This window comes from Falco biarmicus, chromosome 2 (assembly GCF_023638135.1).
Source record: "Falco biarmicus isolate bFalBia1 chromosome 2, bFalBia1.pri, whole genome shotgun sequence".
Lineage (NCBI taxonomy): Eukaryota > Metazoa > Chordata > Aves > Falconiformes > Falconidae > Falco > Falco biarmicus.
This window is the reverse complement of record NC_079289.1, coordinates 69477575-69503955: the sequence shown is the minus strand read 5'-3', so window position 1 is coordinate 69503955 and position 26381 is coordinate 69477575. Positions and strand designations below refer to the sequence as shown.

Below are 26381 nucleotides of genomic sequence, written 5' to 3'. Positions count from 1 at the left end.
CTGGTATTCAGAATGTAGAGTATACAGACTGTGATGGCATTAAAAATACATTTTTTTAAAAAGAAAGATATTGAAACAAGCCTTGCAAAAGAAAGCCTAATAAACAGAAGCAATCTACAGCAGCTCCATTAATTTGACACAGCTGGAATAGTTCTAATGATACGTGGATTATTGCCTTCATTTTGATAGACTACTATTTGCTTCCAAAACATGGACAAGAATTAATAAAGATAATCATTAGGAGGGGAAACATCAAGAGGAAAATGGTTGTTCTTGTAGTACTACAATGGCTTCAGGAAAAAAAGCAGCAACAAAAACTTCACACACCAAAAAAGTTCAACTCCCCCAAAAACGTGTTAGCATTAAAAACCAGTTTATCCACTATTCAAACTACAATCTAGCTTAATCATGTTACATCAAAGTGGTTGCTGAGTGTGACAAAGGGCACCAGAAGCAGCAACTTATCCAACCAATACCTAATTCATGCAGGGGAAATGGGATTTTGGCATCTTTCATGTCCCCATGTTTTCCTTTCTGCCATCTGAAGTTACAGCACATCAGCAGGTTAGAGAACATCTTGCCCAGGAACTCTCTAGTAAATACATTTTCACCCTTCCTTCTCCTCTGCCCCCCCCAAACTTTCCTTTTTTTTTTTTTTTTAAGTTGGAAGGAAGGAGAGGGGAAAACCTGTTTGAATAAATGGGTGGGATGGTTTCTGTTGATTGTTTGCTAATAGCCATAGTACTTTTCAAAAATGCCACAACGTACTTACAGGTTGATTCCCTGAGAGCCTCCTTACTATAGCATATTACTAAGCTTATACTTTTCTTTGCAACTGTAATTTTAGTTTCTTTGTAGTTTTCCATTCAGTTAGTAGCCCTGATTCAAAGCCTATTTTGGAAAGTGACAATGATGAGTTAAAAATCAGTAGATGCTGAAAATATCTCACCCTAGTTTGTTGTTATGTCTCCTCTGGATTTACTTTCTTCTTGCTTTGTGCATTTAACTTTTCAGTCCAAAAGCGGGAGGAGGATGGAATGGTAAAGCATGGAAGGGGGCTTAGATACAACCTATTACTCACAACCATATCCTGCATTAGTTAAAGCATATACCCTACATTTCTTGGGCCAAAAGCCTGCAACGTTAACAACAACCAGTTACACATACGTTGTAACAACAACGGCAGCTCTTGTGTTTAAAGGAACCGTGGCTATGGAAACAAAGCCTGCAAAGATGTGACTGCACAGAACTTTATCATCTCAAATTAATTCCTTGATGGCATCATGCATGAAATCCTTGTGTCAGTCATTTTCCTTATCGTGTGTACATAAGAAATTGCAGAGAAAGTGCATTTTATTGTTTTAAACTCCATTATGAAACTTCGCAGGCGTGCTGAACTGAGATGTGTACCCAACACCATTGCAAAAATAAATGCCCCTCAGAAACAATAAAATGGCTTCTAGACAGGTGTCTCTTTTTTGGGGAAACGATACCATGCATTCCTTATGTTTTAGACAGGAAGCAACACCTGGGTCGTTCCCTTCACACCTCTGGCAGAGGGAAAGGAGGGAAGAGCAGGAAAGGGTATGACTCAGGAAGGGGTAAGTGCTCCACTCACACCCCATTCACAAAAGTATTTTAAACCAGCACAGTAACCCTGACACCCCAGGCAAATTCCAGTTTGGGCTAGTCCATCCTGCCCACCTAAAATTCCTTTGGGCAGTTTCCCTTCCCCTTTCCTACAGCAGCAAATAAAAGACAGGGTTGTGTGTTGTGCTACCAGCAGGGAAACAGTTACCAGCCCTCCCCCTGGGAGCCCAATGCATTTCTGTAGTGGGAGAGGAATGCAGAGATGCATTTCGAGGATGCATGGGGTAGAGCTGACAACAGCATATTAATCTGTTGCAACTGCCTGTGGGTTTTTTAAGTCCTATAACTGCTTGCTAAGTCAGCTATGGCAATTGTGCTAGTGGGAAATTCCATGTTTCAGACAGGATCGAGAGCAGTAACTCTCCAGAACTGATGGTACTAGGAAAGCCTACGCATTGCCAAAATTACAAACAAAATAACGTTGCTCTTCAGGGGAGATGGAAAACATCCCTTGCTGCAATCTACCCTTCTACAGGGAGTGGTACTTTTAAAACAACAACAACAAAAAAAACCCCACAACAACCACCTGTGATGTTTAAGGGAAGAATATAAAATGGAAAAAGGTATCTTGCACACAGGTTAAAATGAACCTACTGGGTACACCCTAATACGTTATAAAAATCTCTTTTGTGCCCAATCAAGTAAACCTTTGAAGTCTTACCCAGCTAACACAGCAAATCACGAAGCCCACCATCGAACCTCTGCTCATACAACAATTTAACTTTTTACCTCTTGGTAATCTGAGTAGGATCCTGTAGGCCTGGATCCAGTTCAAAGATCTCATTATCCAGTAGCCTTCGGAGTGTCACATCTGCCAGTTGCTCCATGATCCCAAAAGCCTCGGCAATATTGAGGAATGTGGAGAAGTCACGCTCTTTATTTGGAGTGGTGACGCGGACTGTGTCGGTCATGAAGACATTGGAGGTTCTCTCCAGCTTCTGGACCTCAACCCAAGGAATGACAAGTTTCACTGCCACCAGAGAAAAAAGCAAAAGTGGGTTGGAAACTCTGCTTACATTTTTCAGACTTGGGAAATAAGCTAATTCAGAATGAAATGCAAACAACCGAAGAGGAGAGAGACCCGTTTTTACAGACAAAGACCAAGCAGAAGCTGAAATGCCTGTTATTACTCTACATTCATTTTCCCCCACTCCAAAAGACTGTCTTTATCAGAATCTTTCCCTCAAAATTTTACCTGTTTTCATAAGAAGTGCTAGACTGGGGAGTTCTGCCTTTGCAGCCCACCTGCCATGCGCTGTGTTCCTAACTCCTTTCCAAGTCATTTCTGCATCCTACTTTGTTACTACCCAAAGACACAGTTTATTTCAAGAGTACGAAGATGTTAGGGAAAGGCTTTGTAATCTCTCAGAAATAAAACTGTAGGCAGGTGGAAAACCATGCACAGTACTTTTTTAAAAAAAAAAAGCTAACTCCCCTACAAAAGGATGCTTCTGCACACAGGCTTTTTTTCTAAAATTCATTATTGCTATAAACAGGGCGTTCAAAAAAAAAAAAAAAAGCTGCCTAGGCATTAGGATTTTCCCATTTTGGTTATTTTTTACTGAAAAGCTGCACAGGCAAATCTTGCCCTAAACATTAACTGTAGTCATATGTGTTTATAGAAAAGAAAAAGTATAGGACACTGCTCCCTAGAATTAAACACTGCTGAATCACATAAATACAAATAGCAAACAGAATCAGCCTATTTTTGATAACCACTGAAGGATGCTACTTGCCCCTCTCATACAAATCTCTGGGTAGAAATTAGGCTGGAAAGGACTTCAAAACGGATTAAATTTCTTCTTAACAGCTGTTTGAAGCTTCCCAGGATTCTCTGTGCCAGTGACATCAAGACTACAGCCCCTAACATCCCTAGCTGGTCTCCTGATGCCAATAAAGCAATAAAAAGGCAATAATAACAAACATTGTCGTATATATGACACTTCTCCATGATCATTAATTACCCAAGGAGCTACCCTCCGCAAGTTTTCTGTACTACACGAACCACAGCTATCAAGATTATTTGCAGATTACATTTTTTTCTTACTTCAATAAAGCACAGCTGTGTCAACACACACAAACTGTTGCGAATGGTCATAAAATCATCTGTACGGGCACAGCCAAGGGAAGAAAGATTAAATAGCGCTGTAGCAATAGCACTATTGTTCACGCAGGTCAGAATCACATGGGCTCTACAGCGTTGGTTACAGTAACAGCACAGCCAACTGTAAGGGGCCCAAACTACTGATGAAAGGCACAAAGTCTTCAAAGTTTTAGAAAAACACAAGTTTAATTAAAAAATGTGAAGAAACCTTGGCACGCCCTTTCAAGAAATCAGATGTTCTATGCCTCTGAAATACTGCAAATACTTCAAGGCTTAGATAAAAGGGGACTTGTCCTGGAAAAAGTGTTCCATGGAGTTTACGCTCGCATAAGCTGTAAGTTAATTTTATGAGGAGCTGAAAACAGGTTCCAATATTGCATTCCAGGTCATTTCAACATAAAATAAAACAAGGAGAAGGGGGCAGACTTGCTAGAAACTGAGGACTTAACGCTTTGCCTACAAAGAGATTTCAGTCTGCAGTTTGGGGGGATTTTTATAGAGTTGAAACATATTTAAGAAATATTTTTATTGCAACACATATATTGTTCTTTTTCCCCTGCGCTGTATTGCAGAATGAAATAAATGTGACTCCTTAGCAATATTTTCAAGACCAGATTTAACCAGACTTTATTTGTGATGGCTACCTGAAAAAAAGACAATGAATCACTTCTTCTACATATAATCACCATCAGTTTCTCAAACAGTAACAACCAGAACTATAGTAAATCTGGATTATTCAATGTAATACTAGTATTCCATAAATGTGACAAAATACAAGCTCTGAAACAGAAGCAATCTGCTTTATCAGAATTGAGGATGTGGGAAGCATTTCAACATACAATTCTTCCCACTAAGCTAGGGAAGTTTGTTTAACCAAAAGGAAATTCAGGTTTTTATTTCACATTTCCATGCAAATGCATGGGAACACAAAGGCCATGACTGCAACAGTGAATGAACAGTGCATTTTACATGGTCAAAATAAAAAGCTGCAAACATGTAGTTGTTTGTGGGGGTTTTGTATTTTCATAATGAATTATTATTAAGAGAGGTGAGAAGTGATTTCTTCTTTAATAATACAGCGTGATGTTGTACTCCCGGTATCATTTAACGATCTGTGGTATTGCATAAACAAGATTTTTGGAACAATATAAAGGGTTTTTCTCTTTCCCTCCTCCTTCCCCCATTATCTATCATTAATAAGTATCATTTTTGCTTTGTGTGCTTTGGCAGACCAGATAACTCAGATTTAATGAGAGAAAGCCTGCAATGATAGCCAGAAGAAATGACTTACAAAGGGTATTTTTTAATACTAACCAGAAAACAAGGAAATGAAAGAACAACTTGGGTATCTAATATATATCAAGTGACTCCATTCTAGTCTTCCCAGCAAACTCAACTTTTGTTTTTATAACAACTAAGAAACTTAGCAGCATTTTAAATCTAACTCTGCCACCTTTTGCAGATACGACAAAATAACTGGCCTGAAATAATACAAGGCAAAAAAAGGATCTCTAACTCTAGTCTTTGTATGTTTGAAGTCTTAGAAATTACCAATTGCTATCTATTTGTATATTCATGTACTTCATTTTTAAATCTACGGTTTTATTTGACTAGCCATCCCAATATTAGATCCAGACAGTAAATGATAAAGTTTTCCTAACTGTTGTAACTGACAATTCTTGCTGTATTTATAGCAGTACAGGTTTATATTACTGTCCTTGCTGAAGTTCCAGCAGGATAAACAGGACTTAAAACGTTACCAGTTCATGCACAGTCTTACTAAACAGAGAAATGCTACAGAATTTAAATAGCTATAAATTTTACTATGTAATGTCTATTCTAATATCTATTCTGACAGGCTTTTCCTAATCAACACGACCTTTCCTCTGTAGAGAAACACCATGACCAAAGTCTTACAGCTTGCCCAAACCATCTGAATGTCCAAAAAGTCCTCCTTGTGACCTTCCTGCACTGCTATTCACAAACACAAAGAGCTCCCCAAATTGCTGTTTTTCTCCCTTAAAACCTCTGAATTTTCACCCAGTTCTCCAGGGCACATCCCTGTTATGTTTCCTGGGCTATTTTTGGGCAGGCAGCTGGACTGTGGCACCCCTGGCCCCACCAGCCCTTCCCCAGCCAGTGGCGGCAATGACTCTGTTTCCCCGCCTGTGGGAGGGACCCATCCTTACCATTTTCGGCACTAAAAGTCTCTATTTCAGAATCCGTAGGAGGTCTGTTACATTTTAAGGCTGCTTCACCATGTCAAGAAAAAGAACCAGATAGCAGCTGTGTCTGCATGCTCTTATAGTCTCATTTTTATTACTGGATTCGTACTAAGGCATAAACATCAAGTCTGAAGTGAAAACTAAATTAAACAGGATCTTTCAGCTCAACAGAAAACCCCAGAAACTAAATTGCAGAGGCAAACTAGGCTATTCATAAAAATTCTAGCTGTTCTTGCTTTTAAATATAGTTGTATTTCTATCTCTCCCCAGCATTAGCTTTCCTAAGCATTTACACTTACATTCTTTGCCCAGGAAGAAGGAATAAAAACAGAGATGATTGATGCTCAAATAAAGCCAGCCTTGCCGAGGAACTTTTCCTTTCCAACAGCAACAGGAATAATAGGTGATCAACTTCTCTGCTTCAGGAAAATTAAATCTGGATTCAAATTTCACCAGGGCTTCTCGGAACTTCTCAGGGTCTTCCTCCTGCTCAGCAAGCTTGCTGCTCGTTTCCTCCGCAATCAGTGCCTGAGTCCATAATGAGATAATGTATCAGGATAAAGCTAGGGCATCCATACTCAAGCAAGTTGCTACAAGCTACCCATTTATATTTTAAAAATGCAGCCCTTTCTTACAAAGAAATTCAAGCTGATGTGCAATTTCCACAAAAGGAGAAATTTCTGTAGTGTTTGCATCTCTCGTACATACTGCATGCTTCCAAACCATTTTTTTTCAAATTTCCAACCAAAAAGACACTTGAGGCTTTTTTTTCCTTAATTATAATTTTTTCAGTGAGTCTGGCAGAACCCTAGTTTCACTACAGCTCATGATTACTGTTATTTGGTGTATACAGAGCAAAGGTAGAGTTAACAATTGTGTACACTAACAGTACTGTTTCCCTACAAAGAGGCAACGCGGTGAGATGTGTCAGTAACTTGTAACACGCTTGGAACCACTAAAAACATGGTTTCAAGAACATCTACATAAATACAATTAAGTGTCCAGAATTTTAATAGCAGTATTACAACAAAGGAGTTAAGTATGTACTGCACTATTCAGACAAAAAATCTGTATGTTACAGCACCTGGTATCATTTGGAATTGCCAAGCAGTCCTAACATGCCAAAAGCCTACAGCAGAGGTGAGGGTCCAAAACCCAGACTTAGCATGAACTAATGAAACCTGAAGAATTTTAAATATGTGCTGTGCTAGGTAACCAGCTGCCACAGCATTATCAAGACAGATTAGCTGTATTAGACAAAAAACTTTTTTTTTTTTAAGAAAGGATAAAACCTAAGATTTGCACGGTGATGTTTTGCCTCTCTGTCCCCTTCTTCCCCAACTTCACAGCCCCCTCAGATCACAGCAGCAGGGCTGAAATTCACCAAAAACATTATGTTCCTACAGATTTTCCAGACCAAAAAAGAGGGTATGGGGTGAAGAGCACCTCACTAGAACTCTTAAGCAAATGAAAGCTTGCAGCAGGACCTGAGGTACAGCAGTCATCAGCAGACCCATGCCCCCACCAGCCATCACCGAGCTCCTCTCAAGAGTGTGTATTTTACTAGAAGCAGAGCTCAGGACACCAGGCTTTCTAAGTTCTACCATATGTGCCATCATTATTTTAAATCTGGTCTTCAGTCACCAAATTCCTTTAATTTTAAAATTCTTTAGCCTTCCAAAAGGATGCTCATTTCTGCAACCCTGTGGCCAGTCAACACCTTCACTGCAGCCCAGCCATGACTCCCACATCCTACAAAGCCACCGGCAGTCTCCGTGCCAGATCCTTATGATGCAGGTGCCATTGCACAAGGGCCTTGTCCCCTGTCCTTGTGCTGCAGGGACTGCGTTGTCAGCTGCAGTCATACTGCTGCCAGCAGATCCGGGCACCGTGGCTACCCACCTGCTGACACCTCTGAGCCCCACCAGGAGGGACAGCAGTACCGAACTGATGGGGTAAAGCTAGGAAAAACACAGGAGATAGGAGGAGATACACAGTAAGGAGGAAAAGCTGAGATATAGTAAGGGAAGGTATTTAACAAAGTTTTCAAGAGGTGGAAAGCAGATGCTGAAGAAAGCTCAGCTGCACATCACAGGTAAGAGAACAGTGAAGCTGGGAAAGGACAGGTCAGATAAAGATTAAATTAGATACTTTGGTTTCAAGATGTCTCCAAGGGAATGTGAGTAAAGGCACGCAGATGCTGGCCACATCAGGTGCAAGTGCCACACAGAAAAACAATAAACAATGTTTAGATGGACAAAACCAAATATGAATGATGACAACAACTTCACGACATTATTTCTAATAAACCACACGTAATCAGGCAGGAAAGGGTGAAAGTAAGACAGTTTCCTTACCTTCACTTTCCCTTTCACAAAACTAACAATATCTTCTTTATTGTCAAACACAGACAAAGTATGGAGCAAGTTTTGCTCCAGCCATTCCCAGTGCTGGTTTATCTCCTCTGCAGTGGCACCTAGAAAAGCAAAAAGCAGTGTATTGAAACTCATCCTACAAAATAAAATTGAAAGGAAGGAAAAAAAACCCTAAAACACACTATTTCATAAATTTATTATGAGAAACTGCACTTTCAACCTCAAAATTCTTGGTAGCACACAGGTCAAAAAGGTCTCGCCCATAGCAGTATAGTTAAAGAAAAACAAAAACCTCATTGTTTTAGAGAATTAGTTTTAGTGCTTTTAGTTTTATCTTCTCAAACACTCTCAGCCAGCAAATGCTGCATTAAAAGTCAAAGCAGAAAGAACAAGCAGAACAGAAAGTCACCCTCAGCTGCTAGACTGTGGCTTATTTTGACATGACGACCCTTAAGCAGCCACTGGAAACCTTTAATTTACATCCTGTTCCCAGAAGTCCCTGATCTTCCTTTCTCCCTCCCTCCATACGCACATCCCACATGCACACCCTCTGAGAGGAACACACATGGTCACAGTCTGCATCCTATTTGAAAAGCTCTCTATAATAATTAAAGTACCTAAAAATAAAAGTTTGGTTCAGCAACACCTAAAAGGTCTACAAGAACATTTCTGCAGTTTAGGGAAGAAATACAGTGAACAACAAATCTTTGACAAAGACAGATTTTCAAATCTTTAAGGCTTCCCTCTCTAAGGACTTACTTGATGGTTTCGCTGTTGTTGTTTTAAATGTAACTGCAGAAATAATATTTCAGTTACCACCTATTTGTTTTGGTTCTTTCTGCCTGAGACTGAACTGTCACTGCAAGACACAATGGCAGAGAAGTCAGAGCAAGATGGGCAACACACAGGGCAATCAGGTAAAAACCTGGCCCCTCCAGGTCTTACTGGTCAGTGATTAAATATTATCAGTAAAAAAGTAAAGGCACCAAAAGTTGCTTTTCCTAATGCCTTGCTGGTGGAAGAAAGAAGTAGTTCAATGTACGAGACATACAAATCACAGACGAATATAATAATAAAATTAATCTAAAATAGAAGACCCATTATCTCAAGATTTAATTTGTGTGTCCATTAGAGAGGCATCATGTTGCCTCAAAACAAAAAAATGATAAATTTAGCTAAGGATTTTCCACTTTCCTCTGCTCCGTTTTCCATGCAGAATGCCAACTGGCAGGGAAACTTTCCAAGCTTTAACTTCCTTGACAGGAAGGTCTTGTGATGGAACTTCATAAATATCATTAATCAAGGTTAAATAAAAAAAAAATAAAAATCACAAAAGAAGAGGCACTTAAATGCCTTTTAGGTAAAGAAACCAAGTTGTATCAATGGTTAAGAAGGTTTTTTTTTATTTTTATTTTTATTTTATTTTTTATTTTAATTAAGAGATACAGTCACTTTATACTGAATGGCTGCACAAAGCAAATACTGAGTTGAAGTTTTATTTCTGAGTAACCTAGAAGATACCAACCATATGGGAGAGCTGGTGGGCTGCCTCTTGTGAAATAAGCTATGAGCAAGATGCCTTTCACAGCAGCATCCACACTGCTCAGCCTGCTCTGAGCCTGGGCTTTAGCAGTGGCTGTCTCCCATGGGGGATACTGAAACTTTTCCTGATGCCTTTAGGTATCTTTAGGGATTCTGCTCAAATACTTAAAGATCTCTTTGTCCCTTTCATTTGGTCAGCCCAAGACCGCAGCTCTTCGGGTCCCATCTTTATTTCTAATTTCCATTTCATGGCTTAAAGTTGTCCTGTGATTTGCACAAAGCATTACCAATCTCTTCCTTATTCCTCGTCCTGTGCCGATGCTCTGCACCACATTTTATTCTGCTTTTTACCCACCTTCTTCGTGTGCCTGTGCCAAATGTATATTTAGTCTCACTACAGCGTCACTCCTCATAATCTCTTCTTTAAACCCACTTCTCACCAATCCCTTTGTGCTCCCTTTCCCAAAAGCTACTTCTCTTGACTGGGACTAGTTTCTGTTTTGCCTACAAGCCTTCTGAAAGGAAAAATCATAAGTGGCTCTACACTGGGGCTGAGGTCAGCCTTTTTTTCTCCCCTGCACTGGTACAACATGATTAACCATCTGGATTAAAACACCTCTGCCAGAACAGCCGTGCTGGGCAGGGATCAGACTTCCTAGCAGCCCTCAGAGATTTGCAGAAGTCTCCAACACAGATCTGACCTTTATGCATATATTCCCATTTAAGCCTTACAGCTCCTGGAACAGAGGACTGCCAACATACAATTAAAAAATGTCATTTTAATTAGCTGCCTAATGACATGATGGCTACCCCTAATGAAGTTACACCAGGAGATGGGAAGGAACTTCTGCAGCTGCTCCTTGTCCTTGCTATACAGCAGAAACCTTAATTTGACTCACCGCTCCTTCCAAATCCTGTAACAAAACGCTTAACGTCATGTTTGAGTGAAGCACCTCGCTCAGACAGGGCAGAGCTGGGCAAACAGCGACAGCCGCTTCTGCTCAGGGAAAGTCCTCCCGCTTTCTAAGAAAAGAGCTGGGTGATGCTGTTCCTCCGATTCCTACTGCCAGCGCCAGCTCTCCCCTGGACACTCACGTCAGGGTTTCACAGCAGTGATATTATTCAGAAACAACTTCTGCTACCATGGTTCTTCATTCCTGTGCAGCTCTGGCAACTGCCTATGTCCTACCCACGCAGCATGCAAAACAGAGCCCTCTGCTTTCTGCTGTTACTATAAATCTCATTTTCTCAGGGTTGAGCATCCATTCAGAAGAGCCAAACAGAATTTTAGAAAACATCAATCAACTAAGTTTATCTCAGCAAAATCCTTAACCATTCCAACCAGGCATGGTTTTTATTTATAGTTTCGCCAATACGAAAAAAAAAAACCCACTGTGGGCAGTAAGAGTGTGGACAGGGCAAGGATCAGCCCCAGAAAGGAGTATTACATATATTCAAATGATCAAGAAGCCCATGACAGCAACACTGAGCTTACTTTTCCAGTGAAAGCTACCTGGCTTCATCAAAGGACTGTAATAGCATGAAGCTTTTAAATTTCTCCATAAGATGGCATTATTTAAATATAAAAAGGAGGGGGTCGGGATATAAAGCATAAAGCAATTGCAAAATGAAGAAAACCGAGCTACAACAAAACCAGCACACACTTCACGCAAGCTTCTTCACACGCATCTGGCGCAGGGGAAAATTCCCAGTGTTAATGGAGAACATGCAGAGGGTTCTCTGCTGAACCAAGGAAGAAATGCTGAATGAGCTTGTACAGAGGAAGGGGGGCAAACATATAGATCGCCCCTTTTTATTTAAGGGACTATTACATCAAACACCATTAACAACATGTCAACACTTACATTAACTAACTATTTAATGGGTTGATCCCTAAAAGAAAGGAACAGAACAGAATTATAACAGAATATTTTCAGTTGGAAGGGACCTACAACTATCACCTAGTCCAACTGCCTGACCAATTCAGGGCTGACCAAAAGTTAAAGCACGTTATTAAGGACACTGTCCAAAATGCCTCTTAACACTGACAGACTTGGGGCATCAACTACCTCTCCAGGAAGCCTGTTCCAGTGTTGGACCACCCTCTCAGTAAAGAAATGCCTCCTCATGTCCAGTCTAAACCTCCGCTGGAGCAGCTTCAAAGCATTCCCAAAGGAAAACCTGCCGTAAGTTGCAATGCTAGGATTTTACAGACTGGAGCAGAAGGGATGAGAACAGCCGGGCACACTGGCCAAGCAAGAACAGGGTGAATGGAACAAGCACATTCAGATGGCCTTTACTGTGCCCCAGCAAGGCTGCTGCAATTCACATCGTTATCACTTTCCTGAAGATGAGCTCGACCTTCAGAGGTTGCAGAAACACTGCAAAAGGGATTAGTGCACAACAGACCAGGCACTTAGACATTCCCCCCTGACAACTTTACTTCCTAAATCATATAGCACCTTCCAAATGTTCCAGTTATATTTCATTATAACCAAGAGTCATAAGACATTTCACGGTAAGAAAGTGGAAGGCTAGACTAGCGAAAGGCTAGACTAAGGAGCTTCTTGCTGTAAGGAACTATTACTACTGTAGGAAAAGAAATGCATATAAACAGAACCACACTACTTAGCAAGAGACAAAAAATTAACACAAAACACCCTCAGGCTAAACAAGCTTTCTATAGAAATGTAATGTTCCTAGTTAACACTTCTTCATAATTCCTATCTGGGATTTTAACCAGAGGTTAATTTGGTTGTTAAATGAGCTATAGGCAATAGCTTTCCACGCACACACTACTAGTTGGGGTTACCTTGAGCTTCTTGGACATGCAGACACTGACCATGCTCAGAATCGGTTTGGGGTTTTCCGTCTGTGACTCACCAATAGCTACGGCCCAGTAAACTTCTGATCCGTTCAATAACTCACCACATGCAATGGCAGAGTAAACCTGTGAGCCTGGAACTTGGAGTAAAATTCGAAACGGAGCAACACGTGCATTAGAGTCTAACACAGCGTCCAGGGCACCAACCAAGCGACCTGCAAAGAAAAAGGGGGGCAAAAGAAAATTAGTGCCAACTTTCACTTCTGTAGCCTGCAAGTCTTTTCACATCTAGAGCTGTAAAATTAAAATACAGAACATAACAATAACAATTCTTCCCCTATTTTATGCTGTGATTTACAGATGCTCAAAATGCGAAAGGCAAACCGGATTAGAAGATCAAAAGCGTATCAAGTTCTTTGCATTTCCAGTTTTGCCTCATATATACATGCATACAACCGCAGAACTTGAAGTGGAAAGACCTGGGGGCACCTTAAGAAGTTACTGTTCCAGCCCCGCTCTGAAGCTGGATAAATACACCTATGCCCTAAGTGGTGTTTGTCTAACCTGTTCTTCAAAACCTCCCACCACCAAGATGCAACAGCTTCCCCAGCTAGCCTCTTCCACTATTTTCATAGTCAACCACCACAATCTTGAACTTTCTTGCTGGAAATTAATCCTGCTCCCCAGAACACAGAGAGTAATTGGCCACAGGCATTTTTGCTGTTAACGCTTGACATACTGAAAAAGTCATCATGGTTGCCCACCCTTTAATGATTTCTTTTCCTAAAGAAATCCCAATCACCTCATTTCTTCCTTATGGGTCATATCCTTCAAACAGATCACTGTTTTTGAGCTTAAATTGGAATCTCTCCAACTTATCTGTAAGTGTGACAGCCCAAACCAGACATGATGCTCACTACTAATGAAGTCTCAGCCATAAGAGGAGTGGAAAATCACCTCCTGTACCTTGCATACACACCACCTTATTCAAGAAAGCTTGCAGCAGTATCCCACTGTAAATCGGCACTTGACATAAATACAGTTGGAGAGCTGGAGCAATTGCTGCCCCCAAAAAGACCTCCCCATCTGCAGGCCAGCTACAGTCGCTGGCCTTCCTCAGTACGCCCTGCCTCAGCAGGTGGAACCAAGTTGTGTGTGAAAAAGTTATCCAAATGCCATGCTTTGCAAGCTGGCATATTAAAGCAACTCAGAATTGGTTTATGGTACCTACACAAACAGCAATTCAGGAACAACTTTATATTCAGTTCCCTTATACTGTATGTCCTGCAGAGACACAGCCTCCTACAGAGAAGGATGGCAGACAGCAAGGAACGGCTTTACCATGTCTGTTTATATCACGAGAGTATCTAGGAAGTTTTCTGCAGTACCACATTTTCCCTTTGCACATGTAATTCTTCCAACCTGTTGTATTTCTTCATCATTAATGCAACACAGAAGGAACTATTCTCAGCCTCCACAAGTTTTGCCAACCCTTGGCACCACGTGCAGCTTTTATAATTGCATTCTCCAGTCCATCACCTAAGTGATTAATGGAAACAATAAAATGAGACCTACTAAGTCCTCATCTGAAATGCCTTCTCACTTAGACAACAAACCAGGGCTAATTAGAGTACAGCACAACAAAGCAGCAGTGTAACCGCTTTCTGATCTAGAAGGTGCAAGAAGCTCACATGGAACAGCATCAAAAACCTTCTGAGAGCAAAGAAAATTACCTCAAGTACTTCCTCCTTGGATTCACACACATACCACCAAGGATGCTTTCAAAGCCAAGCAGAAGCTGGACACAATAAGTTTTAAAACTGTATGGTGAGATATTACTCAGCACCAGTTTGCTTCTCAGCTACGTCCAGATATTACACCAATCTATTTAAAATGGAGACCTGAATTTGGAGACCAATAATACGTATAATATCAGAAAATGCTAAATGCTTTCCTGTAACTGCAAGAAAAAAGACAAAAATTCATCCACGTACAAAAGGTAGTGAATTACCTGTGCTCAGAGTATACAGAGCACTGACTTCAGTGTGCAGTCTTCAAAACAGCTGGATGAAAGCCAGTAAGATAGCATCAAATGATGCAGAAAACAAAAATAGGGTTTAACTTTCAAATGTCAAAAGACTTGAGACATTACAAGAAAGAAAAAGAAAGAGAAAAAGAAACTTACGAAGTGCTGTGCATGTTTTCCCCCGATGATAGATCTAAGAGGAACATTTCTTTTTCATTTCATTAAAGTCATGGAATAAAGCCAGCTAACAGTAAGTGCTACCGAAATCGCAAAAGGACGCTTAATGAACATCTGATTTATGAAATATTTTTTTTTCAGAAGTCATTAAAAAATGCATGAAAGGACAGAAGTAGCTGCAAAACTTTGTTTTTACTTCCTAGCTTGTGCAAAATTAATTCCCTTTTCTGTTCCTGAATGTGACCAGAGAAACCAATTCCTCTTCTCACTATTCACTTCTGCTTACAATTCCCATTTTGCTTACGAACTATCAAAAAGAAAAAAATTCCTCCTTCAGCTGTGCAAAAGAAAAAATTACCTCCCTTGTCTGAACTACCTACAGCTAAAATACCAACTAAGGATGATGAAGAGGAGCCAGAACTAAGAATCGAAGAGAATTAAAAAAAGAGCGTGGTCATCAGGATAGCTGCCAGAACCAAGCCCAGTGGCCTGGCCCCCACTACGAGGGCTTCACAGGAGCACAGCAACCCCATGCCTCAGCCATGCAAAGCCAATGCGATGGCTGACAGGGGGGACGACACCATCCTGTCCCACCTCTGCCAGGAGGCTTTGCGGTGGGGTCGCTCCAGAAGGGATGTGTGGGCAGCGGGGGACAATAAAAGCGAGCACTGCTGAAGTCGACCAAGCGCCAGTCCCTCCCTTCACCTTGTTAATTTTCTCCTGTCAAACACGGAGCAGTAACCTTGTTTGGCAGGACCCCGGGACCGTGGTTTAGCACCTGTACATCTGCAGTGGCTCGGCTGCCCGTGAAGCTGATGCTTAAGTGCTGAAAAATAAAGGAGAGACTGACAGAGGCAGACAGGTGGGGGAAAGGGAACTCCTAAGAGTGCATTTGCAGGAGCATGGAAAGGATTCAACACTAATAAATACACTCAGATCTAATAAGATAATTTAGTTGAAACTGCAGCAGCATGAAAATCGCTAAAATTAGAAGAAAAAATTTTCCAGTGTGAATTGCCTCATTCTCATCTGGGGTAACTTACCAATGGTAACACTTGTGTTATGATTCTCACTGAAGCATGGAAAAATAAACAACCTAAAAATCTTTGAACCAACAAACAAACAAGAAACTTACACTGATTCTGAAACATGTTTTGAAAAACACCTAGCTTGTGAGAAAGCACCTTTCTGATAACACATCCTAACAGCCTTTTCCATGGAAGGGTCTCTTAGAAAACTGGTTCTGTCCATAAAACAAAAGGCCCTCAGGTACATATAAATTATATAGAGGGTCTCTGGCTCCCATGTTGATGCATTAGCAAGCCTTCAGTTAGGATGCAGCAGACCTCTTCCATTTCACGGGCAACAGCGAAGCCATTTATACCACAGGACAGTCAAAAATTAAAAGGAAACAGAAGCAGAAGGGGGAAAAGAGAGAGGAACTGCCACACTTGTTCCCTTCCCAAAATTCCTGTGCTTTTTTTCTTTTTAATCTATACGGGACAAGATTTGGGGGAGGAACTTAAAATTCAGAGTACCTCTTTCCCTTTAACAAGCCACTCCACCAACTTCTCGTCTGCTTTTTGACCTCCCAAGATGCAGAAGTATTTCAGGAAAGTGGTTCAGTGTACAGTAACTGCACTGAGGAAAGCTGCAGGTCTGCAAAGCCTTCTGCTAATGACCACTGACAGAACACTGCAGGCTCCTCAAAAGGTACCGGTTACTTCATGCAGAAAGAGTATTCCCAGGCTAAAATTCAGATGCAAGTTTCAGGTGTAACGTACACTTTGGACAAATACAGAGGAGAGGACAGAAGAAGTAGGAAAAGACATGCTTCTACTGAAATTATATGCTTCTCCTCAATAAATCTGATCACTTTAGCTGGAAGCTGGATTTCAGGTAGAGGGAACATCTACCTATGTTTTTTTCAGAAGTCTATAAAACAAATCTGAAAAACTTGCCACAAATCCCACACCTTACTTGGTAGTTTTTGTTTCATTTCACATCTACTTTTGTGCATATTTTATTGCTTGAGTACTGTAAAATTGGAATACCTCTAAGTAAAACACGACTCTTGTACTTCCAATTGCAAGTCCATTTTTATCAAATGTACACACATATTTCAGATACATTACCACAAATAAATCAAAGTATAAAAATAAGCCCGGAACCATTTCAAATTCTGCAACAGGTAGGGAACGTCTGCCCTTTACAGAGGTCAATCTGTAATCAAATGGGATGCAAACATGACATCATGCACAATGAACCTGTTGAGCGTTCTTCACAGAAAAAAAAGTCAAGGATATTTTATAACAATCAAGTTCTGAAATGAAATACCACAAGTGCACCACCCTCCACCTTTAAAGACATGGTTCCTTATATGCCCACAGAGAGACAAAAGATCCCATTACAAGTTATCCCTGTTCATAACTAATCTAGAAAAAGGAACATGTTTACAGTAGGTTAATCTAACACCAATTTCTACTAAACATACCCTATCTTTCAAACTAAAGAATGCAGGCTCCTTTCCCGGATCAGTCTTAATTATCCACGTGGTATTTCAAAAATTCTGTTAAACTTCTGAAACACTGGGCAGAAGTTGATTAAAGCTGAACTCAAACTAAAAACCGAAACTGAAAAACTATCTATTACTTCCATCTTTTAGGATAATACTCAAGAGACAGTCTGAAGCACTAACAATTATGCCTGGATCACCATCACATGAATTAAGACCCCCTCTACATAGAGCAAGACAATTTCTGCTCACCTCCATCCTCTCTTAAAGGCCTTAAAGGGAATTTTTTCAGAACGACTCCAATGCCTTCCCATAAACAGTATGGTCACTTTGGCAGCTAAGCCGTGCTGCAAGGCAGAAGGACTTGGACTGATCACTTAGGAGTCTGGGACCAATAAATTGATAAAATCCTCAAAAATAAAACAGAAAGAAAAAAGGCCAAAGCAGCTACTGGCGTGGGGGAAGGAGAGTTAAAAGGCTAAGTGACAAGAGCGCCTGCAGCACCGCAATACTGAGCCCCATTACCCTTCTAGTTTCACTTTGTTTTTAAATAAGACATCAGGTCACCACAGCCAGAATCTTTTGTTTAATGCAAACTCATAAATTCATTACAAAGCAGGGAGTGAAGGTCAATGTAGTTCAAAGAAGCAACCATATGCAGTGTCTGCAATTAGCTGGTAAGAAATTCTGATTTAACACCCGGGGAGCAGCAGGCCAGATGCACCCACGGAGGCACCTCCTCCCATCCATGTGCCGCAGCCCTGAACCCCCCCAAAACCGCTCTCCCAAAACCAAAGGGGTCACATAGAGGAAAAGAGTCCAGCCTATGCCTCCAGCTTAGCCACCGTACAAGCAAACTGACCACTGCGCAAGTTTGAAGCCAAGAGAGAACTGTCCTTCCACATCTCCTTGGACTACTCAGGAAAAAAAAGACCTGAGGTTTCCATTGCACCTGAGACCAGCACAGCTGGACAGATGTGCAGCAAGGCCTGCCTTAAGAATGCCTGCCACACTGAGCCCTTCTGGGAAAATGGGCAGAGGACCCTCACAGTACCTGAATCCAAACCAGTTTGCCAATATGCTCAGCTCCTCCAAAGCTGAGGCTGCTCGTGGCCGCAGGCACTGCCGAAGTCAGGGAGGTGGTGGCACTGCACTGGCTCTGGGGACCGCAGGGACTGCTCAGTGGCTACTCTGCAGAGCCATGCAGAAGAGCAGATGGTGGCTACGCTCACCTGTATCATGCCAAAGCCTTTTTTTAAATACTCATACCCTTTCTTCCCCCCCCCCAATCAGACTAGGTTATTTTTCTAAGACACAACCACAAAACTGAGGGATTTATGATTACAGACAGCATCCTGCCAGGCTCTCACTCCAGTACAAAGCCACGTAAAGCATGGCTCTGAATTCATCCTCCGGAGCTCACTGCTGTTCACTGCTTCTGCTCTGCCATTAGAAAGCTGGGGGCTGAAAGAAAAACAAGCCCAGGAAGCCAAAGCAGCAGTCTGCCAAAGCCAGTACTTCACCCAAAAGGAGAAAGCTCTTGCTAGGCAGCAGAAGGAGCAAACAGTGCAGGTTGCTTTCCAGTGGATGCAGTTTTGCAAGAACTGATAGCTGCAAGAGGCACTCTAAGCTGCTCAGGCATGTGAATTGGGAGAAAAGAGCAAATCAAGCAATTCAAGACGGTCGTAAAAATAAAGTTGGGGTCTTTTTAGGACAGCAAGATTGAACTAACAGCTTCAGTAAAGTAGAATTAATTTCAGCTCTTTGAGGCAGAGAAGCATTCCATACCCTGAATCCTAATTACACTTCTTCACGCAGTTCCCGCCATCTCGCAATGATTTGCAAACAATGAGAGTCTCACAATAGCCATGGTGGGCAGCAATTAGCCGCGCCAGAGGAGACAAGCAAACTGCCTGAGCCAACAGCCCACGACCAGGCAGACCACAGGGAGGGACACGTGGATGTCCCCGTTCCCCGGCCACCCACGATCCGTGCGCTCCAGCTGGAGCAGAAAGGCGGTTTTCACACCCATCAGGATAAACTCGGCCTGACAAAAGGGCACTCCTGGGATGGCACCAAATATCAGGGAGTGCTCGCCTGGCTCTGCAAGGTATCTCAGAAGTTCTCCCTAGGAACAATGTCCTTGCTGAGAGAGGGATGGGAGGGTAATGAAGCTGTCTCCCACCTGACCTCAGCCACCCTGCCACATAGGAGCCCTACCCGGTGAACACAACCCCATGGCTGGCCCAAGGCGAGACTCGGAGCTGAGACACGCTGAAGACCACTGCTGCCTTCACCCTCACCTCTTACAGCCCAGCCAGAGAGCACCGCTCATCCCACAGACACGAGGCATTTAAAGGTGTGGGTGGAGGCTTCTGAGCCACACCAAGGTGTGATACAGCCAATGGCACTGGGCATCAAGTTACTGCTGGCCAGTGGTGGCCCCCAGAGTAAATGTCTGGGGACATCTCTAGGTCTTTCATACCATCTTGATTTATTTCTCTAAAAGTTCAAAACTCAAGATGTTTAAGAGGTTGTTACCTTCACTCAGGCCTCCCTAAAACCCACGTTTTTTGCTGGATAAGAACAGTGATTATAACTGATTATGCAGGACCACTAGTGACACGAGTTCAATGTCTTGGCTTTACACCAGCCACACTGGCTTTGCTGAATTCTGCAAAATTATATAAACAGGTTTTGATGCAATACAGCACCCATGAGTGTTTCTTATTAGGCTTCCCCCGCCAAAAAAAAAAAAGTTGCAGAGCTCATTTGGGCAAGTACCTAAGAAGAAGGATGAAGGAGGACTCCTCCAAGGGCTGTAGGAAGGCTGTGTTTCCTTTGTAACGATAATGGTTCACCACACTTGAAGATAAGCACAGACAACATTAGATCCCAGCCTGAAGACCTAAGGCTCCAAGGGAAATATCAACATTCAAGCCCTTTAACTACTTCCAACATTGGCTTTGCCAGATCAAACACTGCCACTAGGTAAATTGGTTTCTGTTGGTTTGTTGGTGTGTTTTTTAATCTGGCATGCAGAAACAAATTAAAACAGATTGTTTAATCGTTATTCCTCAGTCTCAGCACTCCAGGGAGGCTGGACATGAGAAATGAGGAGAGTTTGGGCATTTCCACTGTGGAGAGCTGTGTCCCATGGTCCCCGTGACTCCCATATCCCTGGGTGTGATGCTGAGATCTTGCTCTGGCATCAGACCACTGCATGGGGAGGGAAAAAACCACACCAGGGAAAAAGAAGTGAGCCAAACTGTGCACCAGCTCTCCCAGGATGATGGAAACGGCACCAGAGCTGTGGGGCACAGATTATTTCTTCTCGTTCCCACCTCCCCACAGGCCATTTCCCCAGGCAGGCATGCTGCTGCAGCAGAGCTCCCGCAGCTGCCTATCTCAGTCCTCTGCCGTAAGCCCAGGTCAGGCCAAGCCTATTTTTATAGCCCTGAAGGCCATGGAGCCAAATGCTTAGATTCTCACGTTACAAGTGAAAATACCTGACACTCTTTTCCACCTGAAAACAAAAAAGAAGGTGGGACACGCCAGCCACTGCTGCAGTCCTGTAAATTACCCAGACACAAGGCACTGCTTGGGGCAACGTAACAAAGTCTCTTATTTTTGGTGGGTGCTGTAAATAACACTGAAGAGACCAACCTAGCATTACTTAAACTCTGCCACCACAGACCCGCTCAATTAATTTATAAGCAAAACATTTTTTTCCTAGGAGGATGGTGAGGACTGGAACAGGTTGCCCAGAGAAGCTGTGATGCCCTGTCCCTGGAGGTGTTCAAGGCCAGGCTGGATGGGGCTCTGGGAAACCTGGTCTGGTGGAAGGTGTCCCTGCCCATGGCAGGGGGGTTGCAACTAGATGATCTTTGAAGGTTCCTTCCAGACCAAACCAAACCACTCTGTGATTCTGCTGCCTTTTTCTGTGCCATGTGGCCTCCACAACATGAAAATAAAAACCCACCATAGCTGTTCCCCCGGATTAGTGTTGCACAGGCTGGTAGTCATTCCCTAAGAGGATACAACCCAGCCCCCCCTCCCCATGCACAGGTCTATCCCCACCTTCAATATTAGCATTTAACCCAAAGTTAACGTTTCAACACAAGCGCCTACCTTTCACCTTACCCCTCCCAGCATCGCCTGCCTCAGGAGCAGGACACCCACCCCAGGAAGGCAAGCAGAGGGAGCCAGAGCAGCATGCACACCTCCGAAGGCTCTGGGGTCAGGAACTGGGGTACCTGGGGTGCAGGTAGGATTCTGACCTTCCCAATCCTATCCCTCCTTCCAGCTCATGCCTCCCAGCTGAATGCTCTAACAGAGAAGCCACCCTCCTGGGAAAGAGCTTACAAGGATGCATTCTCCTTAAAAGATGTTTCAGCAACATAAGGAGGAAAAAAAAAAAATAAAAGGGAAAAAAACCTTGCCGATCCGAATTCCAGTTGTGGGCAAGGCTAGATTAATTTTGACAAGAGTCCAAGCTTTCAGTAAAGAATTTGGATTTCCCCCTCTCCTTGTGCAAGGCTTCAGACTGAGCTCTTCCTTAAGAAAACACCACCACAAACGCAGTGAGCATTACCACTATCTTTTATTAACATCATTATTGTGGCGTCTTCCTCTCCTCAACCTGCTGCATTTATAATAAAATTTAAAAAAAGCTTTTTTTTTTTTTTTTTTTTTAATTAGAGCTCAGATTGAGCCTTACTTATTTTGGTAACTTGAATGTATTTTAAGATGAAAAGGCAAGTTGTTTTGAAGACTGCATTGGGCCACATCTTTTAATATGATTCTATTAATATGCTACTCATTTTACCTTTCACCCCTTCAAAAGGTAAAAAAGTTTATGGGAATACTAATTCACAATCCGTACTAGAAATCCAAATCTTCATCATATTTGTGACCCTCTCTTGCTACAATTTAATGAACAGAGGCAATCTAGATGGATTCCCCACCTGAGTTGTGGGAACCCTCCACCTCTGTGGTCCCCTCGCTGCCTTTCTCTGAAATAGACTCTATTACAAAATTATTTACCCAGACCTTGGGAGATGCACAGGGCTACTAAAAGCCACAACAATTACAGTACTGTTTGGACTGGAGAGTATGCAAGAGCAGCAAAAGATCTTTTGGGGTTTTAATTTCCAGAAAAAGGATGTAGAGTTATCAACAGCCATTTTTCTAAAATTAAAAAATTAAAATCCAGGCAAGGGGAAACAAGGAAGAGAGCTCTTATCATCTAACCTGTCAGATTTCCATTCACAACCAAGAGGTGCTCTGTAGGTCAGTTCAAAAGTTAGCGCCCTGCAAGAATTTAATTTAAAAGAAAAAATAAAATCCTAAGATGGAAGTTTACTTCAATCACTGGCATATAGCTCAAAGAAGTGTATTTATCATGCCTATCACATTTATTTTTACTAGAGAAATAGTAAGGTTCAGATTCATATACAGAAGATACTTCTTTTTGCCAGTGTATTATCATATATTTGAAGTTGTGAATGGTAAAGGTTTATATGAGCCGAAGGAAAAAATAATTTCTTCTCAAAATTTTCATCCTCTGCGAGTTGCAAATGATACAAGACTACATCCAGCTTGGAAAGTGCCCTGAGCTGAAAACAGAGGCTGGAAGAACAGTAACGGGAAATATCATAACTACATTAAAAAACACAGGGTAAATAGGCACAAAACACAATGTTTTATTGTTCTACTTCAAGCAAGAAGTTAAAAGTAGTATCTCAAAAAGTAAAGACAAAAAGCTGCTTGAAACAAGAGTTCATTTTAAAGTTTTATTTAACCTTATTTATAAAAGGGAAAATTCACAAGTATTTAAAAGAATCCTAAGTAGGTTTTTATACACTAAGAGTGCGCAATGTGAAGTACTGTGTAAACAGCAACTGCAAAGCTAGCCGCTTGGGAAGAGTGAAGAACTACTCTCAGCCCAGTGCTCGTGACAAAATCATTCCCAACACCACCTAGAACAAGCAGGTTTGCTGTCAAAATGCACAAAAGTAATCTAACCAAACAGGAAGGGGAATGAAGCTCTCAACACTCCCTAATAAAAATGAAAGCAGCGATTCACTTACAGGCTAAACCACCTTACAGTATTCTACCATAAAGGATTTGTCAGTATTTTTGACTACTGATGGCATCTCAAACTTATCATTAACATATAATCTCAGAACCAAGGATCACAGGCCTTTTTGTAGGGACAGCCAAAAAGGTCTCCAATTAGGAAAAAAAACCAACCAAAAAAAAAAAACAACAGAACTTACAGAAATTGCTAAGCTAAATAATTTTTAAGACACTGTAACTTAAAATTAGTTACTAGTTAAAAAAATATAATTCAATTTCTGTAAAGTATTTTTAAAACAATTTCCTTCCTAAGCCTCTGATCCAACAGAGCTCTCAAGTAGAGATCCAGGTAAAGTGCCAAGTTAAAACATTTATTTGAAAAGCATATCCCTCAGGAAGCAGAATGACACTGCTCAGGTAATGAAGAGTTAAACACAGCCTCCATCATTTTTTGTACCGCTGCTTGCAAGCCCAGTGTGCATTCAGTAACCGCCCTAGGATGCAAATTAAATAACAGTAGTAAATCTAGTCTCTCTCTTACAAACATCTGCTCAGAGTCTGACTGAAACACAGTACTCAAAGAAACGTAGACACGGAAGAAAAGCACTTTTGTGTGAGAGATCTTCTCTAGTCCATCCTTTCAGGAATTAAATCCGCATAAAATATACCCTCCAGCTGTGCTAACTCACTTTCCTGTAATGGATAAAATGCCCTGGTAGTAGAGAGAAGTGTCCTACAAGAAAAAAGACATGCAAATATGAGAATAGGGCCGTAAAGCAGATGTCCTCACACAGGTTCAGTGCAAATACCATGTTGCAGTCGCACGCACAAGGGCAGCTCAGGCATCACACCCTTTGACCCCATTTAAAGCAAATTACATCACGTGTGGTCCACTGCCCCATCTACACTCTTTACTTACAAAATCAAGTCTCTCTGGCAAGGGGAAGAAGGTTCTGTTGATCCTACATGGGTCTAACACAGCCTGAGGATACACAGCCTCCTCCTCCTCACCGGAGGAGCCGTGACATTCCCTTTCACCACGGCACCTGCTTTCACGTACAGGATCTTCACATCTTTGAAACTTCTACCTTTCCACCAAACTTAACTGCAACTGGCCAGCGCTCAAGTTACTAAAGCGAAAAGAAAACAGATATGGAAATTGTTGTTGCTTAAGCTTTGCTTCCCCAGTAAAACAAACAGAATCTTCTAACTTACAGCTCCGTAGATGACACTCTGAAATATGGTAGTGCTTAAATGCCATTTGTATCCGTCAGTTTGGAAAAGGCAGGTACTAATAAAGAGACTCTATAGTCACGTAAAGCAAGAATCGGGAGGTACACTTTGCACTGAAAGCAGTCATCAGCAAAGCCCAACTGTTTCTTAGTACAGGTCTCCATTTCGCTCATCCCAAGTAAAAACTGTGAAAAAAAATTAAGCCGCCTAACTCCAGCTATGCTTAATGCTCCCCCACACTTGATTTTTCGTTCTAGGGCTCTAATTTCTAAGCCTTTTTAAATACAAACATTTCCAAATGGTTTAAGGGACTGCCAGAATTTACAGTTCCAGTGTTGCCTGAGACAGGAGCAGCTTTCCTTTATCGGCCAAAAGAGATTTATGCAAGCCCATGTACTGTAGATTCAGCAAAATGATTCACCTGAAACTTAACCAGAGAGAAAAGCAGTTTGTTTGGTATAAGCTGGCAAATCTCTGCTGTGGAAAGCTCAGGCACAAGTAGTTAACATTTGTGGATCTCAACCTCATGATTGTCCTGGACCTAAATCAAGCAGCTGTAAACAGCTATTTTTAACTCTTGAAAATTAATCCACATCATCCTTACAATCACAAAAGAGTGGCCTATGACTTCCACATGGAGGGCAGGGGAAAATATGAAGGCAAACATTTATTTAACTTGCTGGCAAAACTTCCATTAACCTTACCAGGGCTAGCATCTCATTAGTAATACACTGATAACATGGGATCTACCAAGCCACTGTTCAGTTTTGTACTCTTTATGACTCCGCAGCTAGGATAAGCTCTGATTTTAAAAAAAAATAATAAATGCAGAAAGCAGCATTATCGAGTGGCAAGGGTCAATGCTTCACAAGCACAAGGTTTTAATAAAATAAATGTCAAACATGGTAACATAACTCTTTGTGTAGAAAACAGACTTTGAAAATGCCTGACCATCCTTCCACATATATAAGACACCACTAAAAATTCTGATTCTTACAAGGTACAAGACAGCCTCATCTGCTTTTTAACATGGAATACACTTAAGCTGTTATTATTTTACCGAAGTATCGTTTGTTTGAATCCTGTTGCTGATGCCTTTGAATCAAAAGTTTGGCCAAAATTTCTTGCTCGGTTACTCTACAACACGAGCACAGCTTAACGCAGCGTCCTCGGGGGGGTTACCCGCAGATCTATACTGTCGCGAGGGTACAGCAGGATCCTTCTTCTTCATATGTATACCTCCTTCACTACGGGCACCTGGAGCGCCACATAGAATCAACGTGCCTTCCATACAGCCACATCAGCCGTAGTATCATTAATGCAAGAATAAGTCAGAATCCACTCATCCACAGCACTGAATTGGCACCCCCCGCACACCCCGTAACGTATGTATCTGCCAGAAGTCCTATACGTACTTACATAACTGCCACGGTGCGCGGGTGGCGGCGGTCGGGGAGGGGACACAGCGCGGCCGGGGCGCCGCCAGCAGCCCCCCGGCACCTCCCCTCCCCCCCCGCCCGCCAGCACCCACCCACCCCCCACCGCCGCCCAGCCCCGGCACCTCCGCACCGCGGCTCGCGGGCTGCCAGCCTGCCGTTAGTCACGTTGCCGAAAGCCACCGGGAGGGAA

General features: G+C 42.1%; 1 protein-coding gene and 1 long non-coding RNA gene across 3 annotated transcripts in view; both read right to left on the bottom strand.

Moving 5' to 3' along the window:
* Positions 1-26381, bottom strand: part of TBC1D8 (TBC1 domain family member 8) — a 48028-nt gene that overhangs the window by 21056 nt on the left and 591 nt on the right. The window contains exons 2-5 of one of the 2 annotated variants that reach the window (XM_056327765.1): positions 12780-12935; positions 8337-8455; positions 6279-6507; positions 2380-2620 (exon numbers count right to left, since the gene is read on the bottom strand). In XM_056327765.1, the coding sequence (XP_056183740.1) occupies positions 2380-2620; positions 6279-6507; positions 8337-8455; positions 12780-12935 (745 nt within the window). The remainder of the gene's footprint in view (positions 1-2379; positions 2621-6278; positions 6508-8336; positions 8456-12779; positions 12936-26381) is intronic. The other variant, XM_056327766.1, reaches the window with a different exon arrangement.
* Positions 21838-26244, bottom strand: LOC130144313 (uncharacterized). The gene is made up of 3 exons (XR_008820081.1): positions 25813-26244; positions 24439-24649; positions 21838-24252 (listed from the first exon to the last, which is right to left on the bottom strand). It is a non-coding gene; the product is annotated as an uncharacterized LOC130144313 (long non-coding RNA).